The sequence below is a fragment of the Nerophis ophidion genome, linkage group LG04 (genome assembly GCF_033978795.1).
Source record: "Nerophis ophidion isolate RoL-2023_Sa linkage group LG04, RoL_Noph_v1.0, whole genome shotgun sequence".
Classification (NCBI taxonomy): Eukaryota; Metazoa; Chordata; class Actinopteri; order Syngnathiformes; family Syngnathidae; genus Nerophis; species Nerophis ophidion.
The window spans coordinates 40,729,093-40,749,502 of NC_084614.1; the positions used below are offsets into that span (position 1 = coordinate 40,729,093).

The 20,410-nt window shown below is 41.4% G+C and overlaps 3 protein-coding genes across 5 annotated transcripts in view; 1 reads left to right on the forward strand and 2 right to left on the reverse strand.

The window, feature by feature from the left end:
* Window positions 1–1,607, forward strand: part of micu2 (mitochondrial calcium uptake 2) — a 29,070-nt gene extending 27,463 nt beyond the window's left edge. For 2 of the 3 annotated variants that reach the window (XM_061898060.1, XM_061898058.1), the window contains exons 10-12: window positions 254–362; window positions 445–602; window positions 1,371–1,607. In XM_061898060.1, the coding sequence (XP_061754044.1) occupies window positions 254–362; window positions 445–602; window positions 1,371–1,472 (369 nt within the window). In that variant the 3' untranslated portion in view covers window positions 1,473–1,607. The remainder of the gene's footprint in view (window positions 1–253; window positions 363–444; window positions 603–1,370) is intronic. The other variant, XM_061898059.1, reaches the window with a different exon arrangement.
* LOC133551390 (interferon regulatory factor 2-binding protein 1-like) lies at window positions 216–13,782 on the reverse strand. The gene is made up of 2 exons (XM_061898056.1): window positions 11,725–13,782; window positions 216–3,842 (listed from the first exon to the last, which is right to left on the reverse strand). Exon 1 carries the CDS (start codon window positions 13,499–13,501, stop codon window positions 11,756–11,758), a length of 1,746 nt encoding a protein of 581 aa, XP_061754040.1. The 5' UTR covers window positions 13,502–13,782; the 3' UTR covers window positions 216–3,842; window positions 11,725–11,755.
* A 4,656-nt stretch (window positions 13,783–18,438) lies between these two features.
* hnrnpl (heterogeneous nuclear ribonucleoprotein L) overlaps window positions 18,439–20,410 on the reverse strand; it is a 36,162-nt gene continuing 34,190 nt past the window's right edge. Inside the window, exons 13-14 of the mRNA XM_061898057.1 lie at window positions 18,658–18,753; window positions 18,439–18,580 (exon numbers count right to left, since the gene is read on the reverse strand). Coding sequence (XP_061754041.1) covers window positions 18,522–18,580; window positions 18,658–18,753 — 155 coding nt within the window. The 3' untranslated portion in view covers window positions 18,439–18,521. The remainder of the gene's footprint in view (window positions 18,581–18,657; window positions 18,754–20,410) is intronic.

A 20,410-nucleotide genomic window follows, 5' to 3' on the forward strand; every position in this document is an offset into this window, starting at 1 on the left:
CCCAGGTGCATGTCTTTGGAAGTGGGAGGAAGCCGGAGTACCCGGAGGGAACCCACGCATTCACGGGGAGAACATGCAAACTCCACACAGAAAGATCCCGAGCCTGGATTTGAACCCAGGACTGCAGGACCTTCGTATTGTGAGGCAGACGCACTAACCCCTCTGCCACCGTGAAGCTCACAACAGAAGTCATTTGAGGATTTTTCATAAAGAACAGGTATTTTTACTCACCAAAGTGTAACATCATTCACAGAGCATCACATTTGAGGAGTTCAAAGCCTTCTGCCTGTTCACAAACAATCTGGAGGACTTTGCAATTTCCATGAAGATGGTCAGTGAAGCCAACCGTCCCGTGGGAATGGGTAAAGATCTCAATTTAAGCTCCATTACACAAAATCCCTCCCAACCGTCTCCTTAGACATTTTTGTCATCCTCTGAATGTAGCCCAGTTCAAGCGGGCCGTAAGGATCGCCACAGGTCATGACCTGTCAGAGAACGTGTTGGACACGGTCTTTAAACTCTTCGACATGGACGGGGACAACTGTCTGAGCCACAAGGAGTTCATTGGCGTGATGAAAGATCGAGTGTTGCGGGGCCTCAAGGTAGGTGATAATCGCTGTGTTTGATTGATGTCTTTGTTGCTGAGCGATAACGCAATGTCCGCAGATGCAGAAATTGGTATTCATGAGAAGCTACAATGTGGCTCAGAAGTGATCCGAAGTGCATCTCATGTGTTGTTAGGTCGTGGCATATTCTAATATTACCAGAAAAAAATAAAAACTTAATGTGGAAGGTAATGAGAACATGTTTTCAGGATAAACATTTCAGGTACAGAACTTTTGGAATTCCCACTTGGTACACATCCAAAGGAAGTGTTTATAGCATTTACTCCGTAAATAAATACACTGCAGCCAAGTTTCGGTTGGCAGGAGTCATTGCTATCTATAAGGACAAAGAGAAGCCATGGCTTGAAAACCTTCTTTCGTTGTCAAAGTCTCCTGTTTGGGGACACTTGTTCTTCCTGGGGAAATGCAATACAAAGCTGCCATACAAGCTTTTTTTCAAATTTAATACATAGTTTTAGCCTCTTTTTTTTTTTTTTTTTTACAAAATAAAATATACCTAATGGCTGCCACACCCTTATTTTCCATAGTCAGCCCTTGATGGGACACCTGTGATGTATTAATTGAATAGGACGCTTGATGAAGGATTTTTGTCCATGTACTTCAACTGTACCCTACTTGCACATACAGGTACACACTATGTACTTCAACTATGTCCTACAGGTATTCACAATAATGTCACTCTGCTAGTCACGGTTGCATTGCTTCAAGTATTCCAGCTTTATTTTGTATGATAAACATGTGCAGGTGCATCCACAGAATGGCTTCTCTGGCTACTGGAAGTGTGTGAAGAGAGAAACCTTGAAAGGAGCCAAGGAAGCGCTGGGAAACGGCGGATGTCCCATCTGAGTGACTTGATGTCTCAGGACACGTCTGGCACCCACTACTGGCGACCCCCGCATTTAAGATAGCAAATATAGATATTGTTTTGCTTTTTACCATTTATGTACAAATGATTGTGCTCATAAAACATATTAGCTTGTGTTTGTGTGTGTGATAAATATACAGTAGTTAATTGTGCACATTTACACAATTATTTCGAGTAGTTTCCTCTCGTAGTCTGTATTTTATGTCACACCTGCCAACATTTCTATCTGAAAATTAGCAACATATCCCTGTGTCAAGCGAAATAAGTGCTCGCTGCGAAATAAGTGCCCAAGCGTGTCGGGGCATATATTTAGCGCCTTGAATGCGAAATATGCCCACCCTATTATATACAGTGCGTATGGGACGGCTTGCCAAATAATTGCCCCTGTGGATTTGCTGATTTTGTTAGCGAAAAGAAAAACCGTATCATACCAAAGTTACTGTGATATATATTGTCTTAGGCTGTTAAATATGGAGAAACGGCAGGATGAAACAAATAAAATCTAATTTTGGTGAGTTAAGCTTTTAAAAATAGTGGACGGTCTCTCTCTCGCTACACACACGTTGGTTTGACAATGACGCCGTCCTGCCAAAATAACTGCTCGGCGCATCTGTGGATTGCGCAGGCGCGCGCATGCGCACACACCCCCTGAGCACTTATTTCGGGTGGGCACCTATCAGGGAAAAATTTGCCCTTTCATTTGTGTGATTTTATTTTGAAAACCTAACTCCGGATGTGATACGCCGATATTTGTCAAGTTTTTCCTAACCAGACCGGAAAGTGAGAAGGCACTTGGCAGACCTCCTGTAAATATTTTCATTACCGAAGGCTTTTATGTCATAAAATAAATGATGTACATGTTCACAGGTATGACCGGGAAAAGAAGAGCTAAATACAGCAATGTCCTTAGGAAATGAGTGTCGGCAGCTTTAACACTAGGCATTTTGATCGTACAAGTGCACTCACTGTAAGAAGTAGGCAGTGTCAGGCTGTCGGTATGCGGATGTTGCACCTATACGCTCCTCCTACTGCCCGATTCACTCAGATACCCAATCCGTATGCGCATGCGCCTAAGTGCCGCTCTATCCTTCCTTAACGGCAGTTCTTCCAAAATACCGATTAATAGTTTTTAAACAGCAGTTATGGACAGCTGCACTTTTAACAATTACATTGACTTATTCATCAACATTGTTCATTATTCAAATTTTAAGCTTTGCTTTGACTCCCGAGTGACATCGTCATGAAAATATGCTTGACTTCTTTTTGCCTTTTTGGTAAAAGTTTGCTATCCAAATACTGCAGTGTGGATGCTCATGCGCTATGACCCAAAGCCGTAAAACTGGGAGCGTGGCAGTAAATTAAAGATTCTCATTTGCAACAGTACACGCATGCGCAAACGGGTCGGACAATCTTGAGCGGCTGCAATTTAAAAATGAGAGATAAAGACAGGACTGAACTATATATATTTTTGTACGAGTAGTGTCTATATATATATATTTTTTACCTTAGCATCCGCGGAGAAAAAGTCACGTGACATGTAATCAAAAGTCATACTTTACAAAACATACATTTAATGTCGGGTATATATTATGCACATGTAGCAATTAAGTATTCGATATGTGTTGTTGGGTTCGTTTTGGTGTTTTATTGAATAAATCTTGATTAAAAAAAAAAGAATGTTTGAGCATCTATTTATATTTCTGAGACCATTTTTTTAAGCATAACTGGAAACTGACCTGTGAAGATCACAAATGGTTAAACATTGAAGAGTGTGTTGCTAATTATTTGTATGTATACATATTTCAAAAGGTATTTTATAACAAGAATCTTACCTGGTGATAGCAAGGTTATCAGTGAATATAGCATTGACAAAAATGACAAAGTATGAAGCCATCTTTGGTCTTCTCAATAATATGAACAAACTGGAATTGTATCAAAAATAGAAATCACACAATCGTAATGAAAGGAAATTCACATTTTTGACAAGACTGAATAAAATTTAGGAGACGTAGTGTGAGGTCACAGGAATTCAATCCTTGGCTTAAAGAAGAAAACTAGTTTCTGCCACATTGTCAACATTCAAAGTTTAGTCCGAGGAGCATCTTAAAGGTTGTCGACGTGGTCCATCTGTCTTAGTCGTCGTCACGACAACACAAAAGACCAAATAGATTGTCAACAAAAATTGTGTGCTTTCAATTGTCTGCTTTGAAAATGAGGCCTGAAGAAAGGCGGAGTCTGAGTCCTTTGGCCAGCAGTGTGGTCCTCGGAGAGGAGATTAACCCCAGAAACAGAGAGAGGACGTCTGGTGGACACGTAGGGAAGTGCTTTGGAATCGTCAACGTCGTCGTCCACTGTAAGAGAAACAACTTTTAAGTATTAGAAACCAAGTTTATGACAAAATACAATTTATGACAAAATACAACTTTCCCCCCACTCTAACTCTTCTCGGCTACATTATACACCCCCCACAAGCACCAAACTCAGCCCCCCCAACCCCCCCCCACGTCAACCGACGCACGGAGGGGGTGGGGGGAATAGGGATGCATGGGATTCTGGGTATTTGTTCTTGTGTGTTTATGTTGTGTTACAGTGCCGATGTTCTCCCGAAATGTGTTTGTCATTCTTGATTGGTGTGGGTTCACAGTATGACACATATTAGTAAAAGTGTTAAAGTTGTTTAAACGGGCACCCTCACCGTGACCTGTATGGCTGTTAAAAAAGAATGCCTTGCAATCGTTTACGTGTGTCTGTTATAGCCTCATACGACATGTGACAGGGCTGGGAAGCTGTTCCCCCCCTACTACTATCCTAGTCACATCCGTTGTGTCCTTGGGCAAGACACTTCACCCTTGCTCCTGATAGGTCCTGGTGAGCGCCTTCGATGGCAGCTCCCACCATCAGTGTGTGAATGTGTGTGTGAATGGGCGAATGTGGAAATACTGTCAATGCGCTTTTGGGCTCCTTAAAAAGGGGTAGAAAAGCGCTATACAAGTACAACCCATTTACCATTGAATGTGTTGTAGAGGGCGACAAAGGCAGCACCTTCATAGGATGCCCTTGTTATTGTTGATCGAGGAAAATACTGTAAACATTCGTGAGAATAGTTGATCTGACATTCGGTCGTCTCTCGAAATATTCGAGAGTTGGCTTTGGAATGGACTTTGGACTACAAGGATTTGAACTCAATTATATTAATAGATTAAATAAGAATGGAGGCTGAGTTGCTGTATATGTGATGAAGGACTTCCATTACAGGGTGGTAAAAAACATGTCGCTAGCTGTTGACCATTGAGAGATGTCATGATAGAAGGAGAAATGTATTGATCAGTTGTGTATATATACAACACCCAACTCAAGTATTGAAGGATTTGAAGACTGGATTAAGGGAACTTTCAATGGAATCAGTCCAAAAGTACTTATATGTGGGGACTTCAAAATAGATCTCTTGAACCCCAATAAGCAAAAGTCCATTAATGATTTCATAGATACAATGTATAGAATAAGTTTGTATCCCCAAATCACAAGGCCAATCAAAATTGCAAGTCACAGTGCCACACTTATTGATAACTCCTGTCCAAAGGCAAAACCCAGTAACTCAATGTTTGTCAAAACTGAGCTGATAATAATTTTGTAGTTCCTAGGTGATATGCTTTACATTAGTGTATGCGATATTGTAATTTGTTCCCTAAGTAAGCTGTTACGTGCATGGCAGGACCTAGCAACTGCCACATAACCGCGTAGATACAACAGAAAAACCTAGTATCTCAAGGGACCAATCGGAACTTCTTTGTCAGTCGCCTTATTGTCTTTAATGAGAGATTTGCACGAATGGGGGCCGACGGTCAACCTGATTATGTGATACTATGGCACGGGGGGATATTTGGAAGATTGGCCCAGGACGTTGCAAGCACCTTCATCAAATGTATTGTTCTTGATTCTTCCCCTTGCATACTCTTTTGGGCAGATAACTGTGGAGGTCAAAATAAAAACTGGACGCTGTACACGGCTCTTGCCCAATGTGCAAACGCAGAATGGGTCCCACCCGAGATTGTAATAAAATATCTGGTGAAAGGGCACACGTTCATGAGAGCAAATTCAATCCATGGCTCAATTGGCAAGAAAACGAAAGCTCAAGAAAAAATCTATACGTTTGATGACTTTGTAGATCTTTGTAAGACAGCATCAAGATAGATTGGTTTTCCTTTGTTTTCTCAAAATCAGCTAGAAGTGAGTTACTAGGTTTTGCCATTGGATGGGAGATAATATCTTCACTAACGTCTTTGATAATAACACAACAAGTGGACTGATAACTGACATCAGCGACCATCTGCCAGTTTTTACTATTTATGATGGGAATTACAAGAAGAAGAACATTGACAAAAACATATTTCAAAGACTATGCACAGAGGAAAGAATAATTTCCTTCAATGAGGATCTGAGGAAACAAACTTGGGACAATGTATACAATGAAGATGATGTAGATAATGCATATGGGAATTTTTTCAACACCTTTCTAACACTCTAAGATAAACATTGTCCTTGGAAAGAACTTAGTAAGAAGCAACCATGGATGACAAAAGGACTGAGGAGTGCTTGTCACAAAAAAACACATATCGAATATTTATAACACAGAGATCTATAGAGGCAGAAAATAGGTATAAGAAATATAAAAACAAGCTAACTGGTATACTACGAACATCTAAGAGGGAATACTACAGTCAATTATTAAACAAGAACAGAAACAACATGAGAGCAACATGGGGCATCCTAAATAGCATCATTAAAAATGGTGCTAAGAAAGATTACCCCCAGTACTTTCTAGATGGAAATACAAAAAATTTAAATATTAACCAAATAGTTGTGGCCGCAAGGTTGTTGGTGCCTGTCGTGGCGGTAATCCCAGAACCCGTTGGTGGACACCAGCAGTGAGGGATGCCGTGAAGCTGAAGAAGGAGTCCTATCGGGTTCTTTTGGCTCATAGGACTCCGGAGGCAGTGGACGGGTACCGACGGGCCAAGCGGTGTGCAACTTTAGCGGTCGCGGAGGCAAAAACTCGGACATGGGAAGAGTTCGGGGAAGCCATGGAAAACGACTTCCGGACGGCTTCGAAGCGATTCTGGACCACCATACGCCGCCTCAGGAAGGGGAAGCAGTGCACTATCAACACCGTGTATGGTGCGGATGGTGTTCTGCTGACTTCGACTGCGGATGTTGTGGATAGGTGGAGGGAATACTTCGAAGACCTCCTCAATCCCACCAACACGTCTTCCTTTGAGGAAGCGGTGCCTGGGGAATCTGTGGTGGACTCTCCTATTTCTGGGGCTGAGGTCGCTGAGGTAGTTAAAAAGCTCCTCGGCGGCAAGGCCCCGGGGGTGGATGAGATCCGCCCTTAAGGCTCTGAATGCCGTGGGGCTGTCTTGGTTGACAAGACTCTGCAGCATCGCGTGGACATCGGGGGCGGTACCTCTGGATTGGCAGACCGGGGTGGTGGTCCCTCTCTTTAAGAAGGGGGACCGGAGGGTGTGTTCCAACTATCGTGGGATCACACTCCTCAGCCTTCCCGGTAAGGTTTATTCAGGTGTACTGGAGAGGAGGCTTCGCCGGATAGTCGAACCTCGGATTCAGGAGGAACAGTGTGGTTTTCGTCCTGGTTGTGGAACTGTGGACCAGCTCTATACTCTCGGCAGGGTTTTTGAGGGTGCATGGGAGTTTGCCCAACCAGTCTACATGTGCTTTGTGGACTTGGAGAAGGCATTCGACCGTGTCCCTCGGGAAGTCCTGTGGGGAGTGCTCAGAGAGTATGGGGTACCGGACTGTCTTATTGTGGCAGTCCGTTCCCTGTATGATCAGTGTCAGAGCTTGGTCCGCATTGCTGGCAGTAAGTCGGACACGTTTCCAGTGAGGGTTGGACTCCGCCAAGGCTGTCCTTTGTCACCGATTCTGTTCATAACTTTTATGGACAGAATTTCTAGGCGCAGCCAAGGCGTTGAGGGGATCCGGTTTGGTGGCCACGGGATTAGGTCTCTGCTTTTTGCAGATGATGTGGTCCTGATGGCTTCATCTGGCCGGGATCTTCAGCTCTCACTGGATCGGTTCGCAGCCGAGTGTGAAGCGACCGGAATGAGAATCAGCACCTCCAAGTCCGAGTCCATGGTTCTCGCCCGGAAAAGGGTGGAGTGCCATCTCCGGGTTGGGGAGGAGACCCTGCCCCAAGTGGAGGAGTTCAAGTACCTAGGAGTCTTGTTCACGAGTGGGGGAAGAGTGGATCGTGAGATCGACAGGCGGATCGGTGCGGCGTCTTCAGTAATGCGGACGTTGTACCGATCCGTTGTGGTGAAGAAGGAGCTGAGCCGGAAGGCAAAGCTCTCAATTTACCGGTCGATCTACGTTCCCATCCTCACCTATGGTCATGAGCTTTGGGTCATGACCGAAAGGATAAGATCACCGGTACAAGCGGCCGAAATTAGTTTCCTCCGCCGGGTGGCGGGCCTCTCCCTTAGAGATAGGGTGAGAAGCTCTGCCATCCGGGAGGAGCTCAAAGTAAAGCCGCTGCTCCTCCACATCGAGAGGGGGAAGAGTGGATCGTGAGATCGACAGGCGGATCGGTGCGGCGTCTTCAGTAATGTGGACGTTGTACCGATCCGTTGTGGTGAAGAAGGAGCTGAGCCGGAAGGCAAACCTCTCAATTTACCGGTCGATCTACGTTCCCATCCTCACCTATGGTCATGAGCTTTGGGTCATGACCGAAAGGATAAGATCACCGGTACAAGCGGCCGAAATTAGTTTCCTCCGCCGGGTGGCGGGCCTCTCCCTTAGAGATAGGGTGAGAAGCTCTGCCATCCGGGAGGAGCTCAAAGTAAAGCCGCTGCTCCTCCACATCGAGAGGAGCCAGATGAGGTGGTTCGGGCATCTGGTCAGGATGCCACCCGAACGCCTCCCTAGGGAGGTGTTTAGGGCACGTCCAGCTGGTAGGAGGCCACGGGGAAGACCCAGGACACGTTGGGAAGACTATGTCTCCCGGCTGGCCTGGGAACGCCTTGGGATCCCCCGGGAAGAGCTAGACGAAGTGGCTGGAGATAGGGAAGTCTGGGCTTCCCTTCTTAGGCTGCTGCCCCCGCGACCCGACCGCGGATAAGCGGAAGATGATGGATGTATGGATGGACCAAATAGTTGAACGTTTTAATGATTAATTTGTTAATATTGGAAAAAATCTGGAACAGAGAATTCCAAGTGCAGATGATGGGTCAGTTGAGAACTTGAGTGAGCTCATAGACAGAAATCCCAATTCCATGTTTAAGAAGGTGACAAAAGAAGAAGTAATCAACCAACTGTCATGGAATAGATATGGTAACGATAAAAAAGGTTTATAGAAGACATTTCAGATCCTCTTACATATATGAGTAACGTATCATTTCTAACCAGCAAATTCCCTGACAAAATGAAAATTGCAAAAGTTGTACCAATTCATAAGAATGGAAACATACACCAGTTCACTAACTACAGACCAGATTCATTACTTCCACGATTCTCCAAAATCATGGAAAAACTATTCAATAGCCGATTAGATAAATTTATCAACAAAAGTGGGACATTCGTGGAGAACCAATTTGGATTCAGAGCAAATGTCTCAACATCATTAGCATTAATCAAAATAACAGAGGAAATTACCATTGCAATACACGGTAAATAATGTGCAGCCGCAGTATTCATGGATTTAACAAAAGCATTTGACATAATTAATCATGATATTTTAATACAAAAACTAGAACAATATGGCATCAGAGGTTTGGTATTGAATTGGGTAAAAAGCTATTTAACCAACAGGAAGCAATATGTGAAGATGGGTGAAAATATGTCAACACGGTTGGATTTATCTTGTGGTGTACCCCAGGGATCAATACCGGGAACAAGATTGTTTAATCTTTATACAAACGACATTTGTAAAGTTACAAAGGACTTGGAGTTTGTTTTATTTGCAGACGACAACTGCTTTATGTTCAGGAGAGAACTCACAGAAGATAATACAAATAATAACGGAAGAAATGAACACATTAAAAAAATAGTTTGATAAAAACAGACTATCTTTGAATCTCAGTAAAACTAAAATAATGCTATTTGGTAAAAGTAGAAAAGAGCATCAGACACGAATACAAATAGACGTAGTAGATATTGAAAGGGTAAAAGAAACCAGATTTTTGGGAGTATTAATAGATTATAAAATGAACTGTAAATCTCATTTACAAAACATACAACATAAGGTGGCAAAAACGTTTCAATAATGCATAAAGCAAAATACGCCCTGGGCCAAAAATCACTTTATATTCTCTACTGCTGGCTAGTGTTACCGTATCTGAGTTATTGTGCAGAAATATGGGGAAATAACTACAAATGTGTTACAAAAAAGCTCAATTAGAATAATACATAATGTTGGATATAGAGAACATACAAACCCTTTATTTATTGAGTCAAAAATATTAAAGCTCAATGACTTGGTAACATTGCAAACAGCTAAAATGATGTACAAAACAAATTATAACCTGCTACCAAAGAATGTACAACAATTCTTCTCAAATAAAGAGGAGAAATATAACCTTGGAAGAAAATCTAATTCAAAACATTTGTATGCACGTATAACACTTTAAACATTTAGCATTTAGTATGTGGAATTAAATTATGGAATGGAAAAAGTAAAGAAATTAAACATTGTACTGATATGATCCAGTTTAAGAGGCTTTTCAAATTAATAGTGCTTACAAAGTACAAAGAAGAAGAATTGTGAGAAACACTTTCAACCATATTGAAAATAATATATTCTTCATCTCAGTATGTTAATAATGACTGAATTAATTAATTACATATTACAAAACTGTTGTGTTACTCATTCACGGATGTCATTTTACTATTTTGATGTAAAGGTCAGTGAATGAATGTATATATTTGTGAACGCTCTGACGTGGGAAAGGGGTAGGATTAAATAAACTTTGCTTCTTCCTACTCGTTTTCGGACATGAAATATTGTGAAATGATATGAAATTGCCTGATGTATAATGTTGTAGGTATGTCATGTTCGAAATAAACTAAGAAAGAAAGAAAGAAAAAAAGTGTGATGTTGTCAAGCGGCATTCATATAAAACTCGCGGGCTTCACTATCATTACATTTTTACATTAAGGTGGCCCGTGTGTCTGAGACCCCTGGTTTATACATAGCACAAAGTAAAAAAAAAACTCTGTATGCAGTGTTATTTCATTTTAAATTTCAAAAGAGTTTTGCGGCTCCCATTGTTTTCTTTACTTTGTGAAACAGGTCAAAATGGCTCTTTGAGTGGTAAAGGTTTCCAACCCCTGCTTTAGATACACATACTTGAAAAGGAATGGGAATCTTATCACAACTCACAATTTGATTCCGAATGGTTTCTGGATCGAAACCGATTTTTGCAATGTATTTTGTATAACAATGATAAAACAAGCTACACAATCTCCTCTTGGCTGCTGATGTATGACATATAAACAAACACCAGGTAAGCTGGAGATGGCCTAAAAAACATCGTTAAATGGAAAAAGATGCCTTATTAATCAGTTTTTGAAAATCTAGAATTACTTCAGAATCGGAATAAATACCAACTGTGATTCAGATGGGAATCAATTTTATTTTAGCATCCCTAAAACTTGTTGTGGAAATAGTGTCATTTCACTCCTAGTACCTTGAAGGTAGTGCTAACCAAGTATAACCCATTTTGTAGGTATGTGTAATTGTTTATGTAATATGTGCATAAAGATATGTGTCCTGACTTTAGGGACACTGCGCACGTTATTAACATTTGATTATACATTTCTGATGACGTATTCAAGTGAAAACAGGCTAGGCAAAAATAGGTGGATGTATGCGCAAATGGATGCAGTAGAAATATTAAAAAATTGCATATATTGTACAATTATAAAAACAAATATTGGAAATGTAGGATATAGGTATTCTGAAATGTTCTTTTAATAAAATGCCAATTTTTGTTTTAATTCAATGTATTTGAATATACCTTTATTCAATTTTAAATCTTCATGTATTCAATTTACCTTTTTGGAGTTTAGTGGTTTGTTAATTCATTTAAATAAGGTATTTTTTAATTGTTCTAAATATAAATAATATTACCATACATTAAAATAACTGGGTATCCTGACTAAAAAGACTGTACATTGAGCACATTATTAAAGGTCACAACAGGAGAAGTTTCTTCATACCATTGCAGCAAGGATGAAGACATGGAGGAGGTCAAGGGTCATTCTCCTTCTTGACCGTCACGTCTCCGTCCCCGGCCAGAATGGTGGAGATCTCGCCCTGCATGAAGGCCCAGGGCACAGTGGAGCCGGCCAGGGGACAGCGCTCTCCGCTGGGGCAGTAGACCTCTCCTCCTTGGCCTTGACTGCGGATGAAGCCTCTGGTGCAGGGGAAGCAGAACTTGTGGTGTGGGACAGAAGGACATTGGACAAAGTGGGTGTCCTCCAGGCGCTCTCGGCACAGCGTGCAGCAGAGCAGGGCGCCCTGACTCCCGCCGGTCGCCTCGCCCCCACCGGCGCTGCTGCTCAGGCCCACGGCGGCCTGAGAGACGGAGGTGGAGGGGCTGCTGGCGGCGGTGCGCCCGGTGATGGACGAGTGACCCGTGGACATGCCGGGGCTGTCTCTGGCCACCTGGCTGGAGCTCAGGCTGTCCGCCACCCCCATGAGCGCCGACATTGGCGAGGGCTGGCTTTGTAAACGAGGTGGGCCGTCTGTAGGCACAGGAAGTGGCTCGATTCCCGGGTAAGCTCCTCTGGACCACACCTCTCTAGAAGGGTGATCAGGTCTTGCTTCGCTCTCGCCGTTCTCTGAGCCGGGGGACGCTTTGCGACGTCGCGTTGTGCCCTTGGCTGGACCAGACCGTGCAGCCGCCATCATGGGCATCCCTGCATCCGGCTGGGGGAGAACCTCAGGGATCGGCGGTTCTTTAAACGTGCGCACGCCATCGTTTAACAGTTCTGACAGCCCCCGCCAGTCCCCGGTCCCAGGACGCTTCTCGTACTCCACATAGCGCAGCCCAGAGTTCACCGCTTTCCCCGCGTCTTTTGCGGCGTCACGGAACATCTGCCTGACCAGGTCTGCGACCCCCGAAAAGATCATCCCAGACCCGGCAGGATACTCCACAAACACCTTCAGCTCGAACTCCGGGATGGAGCCGACGTCAAAAGCCAGAACTCGTCCCATCAGACTGTGGTCTTTCCTGAAGCGGACAGTAAACGGAACACAGCCACTGAGAGCCAGGAGAACATCCCGGACAGCTTTGGGTCGGTTGGGCCAACCTTCCACTCTGCTCCGGGCCACCTCGTTGAGTTCTGCCATCACTTCACTGTTCCTCCACGCCGCCGGGTCGATGCCCACCAAGGCGGATGTGCTGGCCCCCACACTTAAGGATACAGCCTGTCTCCGACCAGCATCGCTCATTATTGGGTTAGCCGAGACCGCAATAGGAGTGGCCCCAGGTCTGGAGACAGATATCGGTGCTAGGAGCCCATGTTGAGACGCTACTAAACCCTGAGCAAGCCCAAAAGCGTGTGATGTGGCCCGGTGGAGGCTGGGAATCGACCCGGCCATCGCCCTGCGAGTGTTCGGGCTCTGCCGGCTGCTCTCTGACAAGGCTCCATCTTCAGCTCTGTGCAGACCATTAGGAAGGCGAGACGACACTCCATACTCACCCCTCCCCCGGTCTAGACGTTCCCCATGCGGCCGCCCTGCCTCCACGGAGCCAGCGGAGCTGGCTTTGCCTTGCTGCGGGCCAGGAGACCTTCCGTCTAAAACTCCGTGGGTGCTCTTGAGCTGCCTGGCGGTCTCAATGAGGAGCTCGATTCTGTCCGCGCCGTCGTAGTTGACGCATCCCCGGCACACTGCTTCACTGAACTCCCACAACATGGCCCAGGGCATCTTGGGCAGGTCACAGAGGTAGCACCATTGCCGCCTTGAAGAGGGCTGCGACACGGAGGACATGTTGTTTACAGGCCCTCGACCAAACTTTCTAAGCGAGGCCTAAACGTCGCGGTCAACGTTTCCGACGAATCTTCGCTCTTCAATTTGAGCTCAGCACATTCTGGGGACTTTTAGAGGTTCGCAGAATGAAACGTGGACACACAACCGACAGTTTGCTGCCACATTTGATAGTTTGCGACGTCTTCTTTCTTGGTTTGTTCGCATCGAGCTGTGCAGAAGGAAGTAAAATCTTATACGACACCGGAAACACCTACGTACTCACGACTTGCAAGGCATCATGGGAGTTGTAGTTTTATTTGTGTTCACGTAATACATACAGTGGTACAAAACATTGACACAAGTCATAAATCTTTTTCCACCGAGGACCGCATACAACAAACATCAAAGAACACGGGGCGCCATTTTGCTGTTCTTCAGATTTATGTCTGTTCAACGATAAAAACGCCCAAACCAATACAATAGTAAAAGCTGCAAAAACAAAAATGTCAATCAAATGTTTGTCGTTCTTTGTATTTACTTTTTATTTAAATCTAAAGTTAGTGATCCTTATTTCAGTGTAATCAGACTTTAGAAAGTTATGTTTTGGACACTCTAAAAATCACAGCTGTTTAGTCATGTTGACATAAAAATTAAAAAAAGTTCAGGACACATTTATTAAATTATTTCTGATTATTCAAACATTATACAATTACTCTAGTCCATGGTCCAATGTTTTCAAATTTTTTACATTCATTGTCAAAACTCATTGAATCTATAAAAATAAATCATTTATTTTAGTCATTAAAAATAATAAACGATGAAGACTTATTTCTTTTATCAACAAATTATTGCCGGTTATCCAAAAACTATATAGGTATAAAGGTACATGCATTTTTCTCATTGATCTATTTTTTATTGGCAAATATATTTTAATCCACTTGCGTAATGTAATATTGTTTGTATAATGTATTTGATATTTAAAAAAAGTTGTTTCAACAATTGCAATATATAGTTTTTTTAAAGATTATACTTGTATTGCTTTTTTTTTTTAACTTAAAGGTACTTAAAGCACTTTGGCACTATTACCACATTCACCCATTTACACACTGATAGCGGGAACTCCCATGCAAGGCGCTGTCCACAACCGTCAGGGGCAAGGGTGAAGTGTCTTGCTCAAGGACACAGCATACCTATATAAAATGGTGGAAGCTGGGATTGAACCTGCAACCCTCAAGTTGCTGGCACGGTGTCATGCAATATAAATTTATAGCTTTAATAATACATACAGATTACCCCAAAATAGTACTTTGTTAATACTGTGGGTCTTTATTTGAAACTATTACACTAACGCAAATATGTTGAATTGTTGTTTAAAGCTTCATTCACAATTTATTCCAAAAAATTCTGATTACCCAGATACAATAAAAAAAAAATTTACCATTTAATCCAAAAAAAATATATACAAAGCCCGTCTCCATATGAGTTGGGAAATTGTGTTGGATGTAAATATAAACGTAATACAATGATTTGCAAATTATTTTCAACCCATATTCAGTTGAATATGCTACAAAGACAACATATTTGATGTTCAAACTGATACTTTTTTTTTTTTTTGCAAATAATCATTAACTTTAGAATTTATGCCAGCAACATGTGACAAAGAAGTTGGGAAAGGTGGCAATAAATACTGATAAAGTTGAGGAATGCTCATCAAAACCTTATATGGAACATCCCACAGGTGTGCAGGCTAATTGAGAACAGCTGGGTGCCATGAATGGGTATAAAAGCACCTTCCATGATATGCTAAGTTATTCACAAACAAGGATGGGGTGAGGGTCACCACTTTGTAAGCAAATTGTCAAACAGTTTTAGAACAACATTTCTCAATGAGCTATTGCAAGGAATTTAGGGATTTTACCATCTACGGTCTGTAAAATTATCAAAAGGTTCAGAGAATCTGGAGAAATCACTGCACGTAAGCGATGATATTACGGACCTTTGATCCTTCAGGTGGTACTGCATCAAAAACCGACATCAGTGTGTAAAGGATATCACCACATGGGCTCAGGAACATTTCACAAAACCACTGTCAGTAACTACAGTTGGTCGCTACATCTGTAAGTGCAAGTTAAAACTCTACTATGCAAAGCCAAACCCATTTATCAACAACACCCTGAAACGCCGCCGGCTTTGCTGGGCCCGAGCTCATCTGAGATGGACTGTTGCAAAGTGGAAAAGTGTTCTGTGGTCTGACGAGTCCACATTTCAAATTATATTTGGAAACAGAGGACGTGGTGTCCTCCAGAACAAAGAGGGAAAAAAACATTCGGATTGTTATAGGCGCAAAGTTCAAAAGCCAGCATTTGTGATGGTATGGGGGTGTATTAGTGACCAAGGCATGGGTAACTTACACATCTGTGAAGGCACCATTAATGTTGAAAGGTCCATACAGGTTTTGGAGCAACATATGTTGTCATCCAAGCAACGTTACCAAGGACGCCCCTACTTATTTCAGCAAGACAATGCCAAGCCACGTGTTACAACAGCGTGGCTTCGTAGTAAAAAGAGTGCGGGTACTTTCCTGGCCCCCCTGCAGTCCAGACCTGTCTCCCCTCGAAAATGGTTGGCGCATCATGAAGCGTAAAATACGACAGCGGAGACCCTGGACTGTTGAACAACTGAAGCTCTACATAAAACAAGAATGGGAAAGAATTTCACTTTCAAAGCTTCAACAATTAGTTTCCTCAGTTCCCAAACATTTGTTGAGTGTTGTTAAAAGAAAAGGTGATGTAACACAGTGGTGAACATGCCCTTTCCCAACTACTTTGGCACGTGTTGCAGCCATGAAAATCTAAGTTAATTATTATTTGCAAAAAAAAATAAAGTTTATGAGTTTGAACATCAAATATCTTGTCTTTGTAGTACATTCAACTGAATATGGGTTGAAAAGGATTTGCAAATCATTGTATTCCATTTATATTCACATCTAACACAATTTACCAACTCATATGGAAACGGGGTTTGTATGATACATTACTAATGAGTAAATTTTTTCAAAGTACCATTTAAATAAATATTTCCTGACGTGATTCTTAAATCAACTAAAATATATATACATTGTATATATCAGTTAAATTTCCAATTTTATTTACTGTGCTGAAAGTCTGGACATATTACCGACACAATATCAAATTGGTTTAATTTAAACAATTAACAAAAATACATAAAGAAATGTTAAAGACCAAAAGTTTTAAATAATCAAATATAAACATTACTATTGATTTAAAACATCTTTACAATATTTTTTCATATTACGTAATACAGATGTATTAATTTACTTCTTTTTTTACAGTTGTATGAAGTGTCCAGAATTTTGCCACATCCTGTGAAATAACAGTTTTCTTAGACATAATAAAAAGTAAGTATATTAACTAAATTACTGTGAGAAATGTTTATTGAAATAATTAGCGCCAACATTTTATTTATTCAGAATAGGTTTGGAGACCCTGAATCACATATTGTAGGTTTGGGGTGCATAAAGACAGATTCCGACTTGCGATTCAAGCACGTTCGATGGATATCCCAGATTAATTTTCCATTTGACTGACTTAACAAATTTAAGGATTTAAGTTCTTTAAAAGATGAAAGCACATACACCAAAAGTTGAAATACAATACATAAAGACAAAAATAAGTTTGAACAAGTTCAGCGTCTTCTGCGATATATGCGTATGTGTTTTTAATTACAGGTCACGCTTCTGACTTTGTATGAATGTCTTACTTATTTGGTCCAAGTTTAGAGCGTGATTACAGATGCCTAATGACCACATTAGAAATCAATTATGAATACAAATAATCCATCCATCCATTTTCCACTGCTTGTCCCTTTTGGAGTTTGGGGGGGTTGCTGGAGCCTATCATCGTGATACTTAATAATATTTACCTATTTGGTGTTTTGTCTTTAGTTTTTAGTTTGATCTTCTGTCACGGTAAAACAATCAGCACATTGGAGTGAAGAAAACTTCTAATTGCTCATTATAGCTTACTAAAAACAAGTAATGAGCTTTTACAAGGGAATTCTGTGTTTATTCGAAAAGCAAAAAGTGTTGACATTGAAATACATAAAGTAGCTTGTGCAAGGTTAATGCATGATTTGAAGCAGATGTTTCACTTAATGGTAACAAACTTTTCAAAACAAGATTTTAATAAATCAACATTCTTAAAAAAAAAAAAAAAACACCTTTCAACCCCGGGCTAGAGAGAAAAATAAATAATGTGTATGTTAAGTTAAGTTAAGGTACCAATGATTGTCACACACACACTAGGTGTGGCAAAATTATTCTCTGCATTTGACCCACCACCCCCTGGGAGGGGAGTGGAGCAGCAGCAGTGGCCGCGCCCGGGAATAATTTTTGGGTGATTTAACCCCCGATTCCAACACTTGATGCTGAGTGTCAAGCAGGGAGGTAATGGGTCCCATTTTATAGTTTTTGGTATGACTTGGTCGCGGTTTGAACTCACGACCCACCGATCTCAGGGCAGACATGAAAGCACAGTAAAGACAGATGGTTATGTAGATTTCTTTGCTACTTGCTGGTTATGTGTAAATGTGGCTAATTCAGTTAGTTCGGCAGATGAAGAATTATGGTTTTACTTTTAGTTTTCAAACAGTGCTAGATTTGTGACTGTTTTGTTTTATGGAATTATTTACAACATAAGCAGAGGCTAGGTTGTTTCCACATTTGCCCCATTCAAGTGTCTGCGGTTTGAATTGTACTCAGTTTTTCTAAAACTGGTTTGTTTGAGCTTTTAGCTACATGGTTCCAGTTAGGTGGAAGTAAAGCATGCGATTGATACAAGTGCTGCATAGCAGTTACTACAGCAACACAAGTGCAACCACATTGCCTCCTGTACTGGGGTCCGGCCGGCCCTTTTAAAGGTGAAAGCACAACAAGCAGATTGGTGTTAATAGTGAGTGAATATTTTAATGGTACATAAGAACAGAATACCATTATATTGTTAATTGTTTGAACGGAGTGTACTTAGTTGGCATGGTGTGTGGTTGAGAAACACAGCTTTAGAGTGTAAGGGTAAGGCCCACCTAGGAAAAGGAAGGGGAAACACAGATGTGAATAAAAGCTACATTTAAAATGAGTTGCAATCAAAACAAATACATACTGGGGTTTTTCATCTGGTGATGGTTCATCAATGCCAGAGCTTCCATGGCGTCATTAATGGATTCCCACTCCATCAAGCCTGAAGAACTGCGCTCACCTGTGTCAAGTGATGACACAGCGATACCAAATTAAGGACGATGTGAAAAGGAGTCATGTGAAAATACAGAATCTGACGGTCAATGCTTACAACAACTGAGATGAGGGATATTATTAATTTGTTTATTCAGTGGTACATTTTGTAGGGGTGTCCCAGTCCCATATTGATATGAGTCCGATATCAGCAAAAAGCAAGTATCAGATTATATTGGCTTGCATCTAAAATTTCTGATACAGTTTACTTTTACAAAGTCGGACAGCCAGTTAACATCTAAATGTCCTCCAATAAGCATACAAAGTTGTTTTTTTTCTTCTATTTTAGTCAAGTCATTTAAAAAAAGTAAACATGGTAGGCTATAGGCTACTATGAGCGAAGAGCTACAAAACAGCTAAGCACAAAAGATAGACATATGTATGTCTCCTTAATTAAACAATATTGCAGTTTATAACATGTCAATATAAACCAGTATCAAATAGTTATAGTTGCATGTTAATTACATATACAAAGTCTCCAAGACAGAAGTGTATTATAAAATATTCAAAAACAAACTTACTGTGTCATGAGCTCAGCCTAATAAATTATCGTGGCCACTAAGTGTCGCCAAAAAATACCACTCCACTTCAACTCAAAGACAGCCTAAATCCACTCCAGATGGTTAATGAGAAAAAGATAAGTGTTTTTCATACATTGCATTTTTCTGTTTGACTAATTTCCCTTTTTCAAGCCTTTTCTAATATTACGCACTACAAAAAAATAAGTATGTATAATTTGCGCAAATATCGTACTCTCTGATTAATATTCAAGGTCCTATATTGATAAAGTATCGGAAGTAAAAAAAGGTTTTGATCAAGGAAGCACATTCACAGCTAAAAGTATATAGTAGTAATAACTTAACTGGATTGCGGTGAGGTAAAAAAACAAAAAAGAATCAATTAATCCAACTTTATTTATATAGCACCTAATCACAAGTGTCTCATTGGGCTTCACAAACTTACAACAACATCCACTGATCTAAACCTACATCTGGGGAAAAAAAAATTTAAAAGGCCGCAGCTAGAAAAAAAGAACAAGCGTTTAGTAGGGAAAGTTGATGCCTTTCTTGGAAAGGCTGCAATGAGATGTCGAGTGGGTATAATAATTGAATTGTTAAATTAATAGAAAATTAAAACACCATTGGTAAGCGACTAAGCATGTATACATATATATGTGTGTGTATATATATATATATATATATGTAGGTGTAAAAATCACAAGACTACTTCATCTCTACAGAACTGTTTCATGAGGGGTTCCCTAGGACTGGCAGTGTGCCGCGCCTCGCCAAGGAGCAGCGAGAACACCAAGAAGCGCATATACCAAATCTTCAAAGAAAACGGCCTACGGATCACGATTGAAGCCAACAAGCAAACCGTCAACTTCCTCGACGTCACTTTCAACCTGAGAAATAACAGCTACCAACCATTCACGAAACCAAACACAACACTCCAATACGTGCACCATGACAGCAACCACCCACCCACCACCACAAAAAGAATACCTACCGTAATTAATAAAAGGCTATCGATGCTGTCATCTAGCAAAGCTGAATTCGACCAAGCAACCCCCCCGTACCAGAAAGCACTTGATGAAAGCGGATACAACTTCACCCTCACCTATG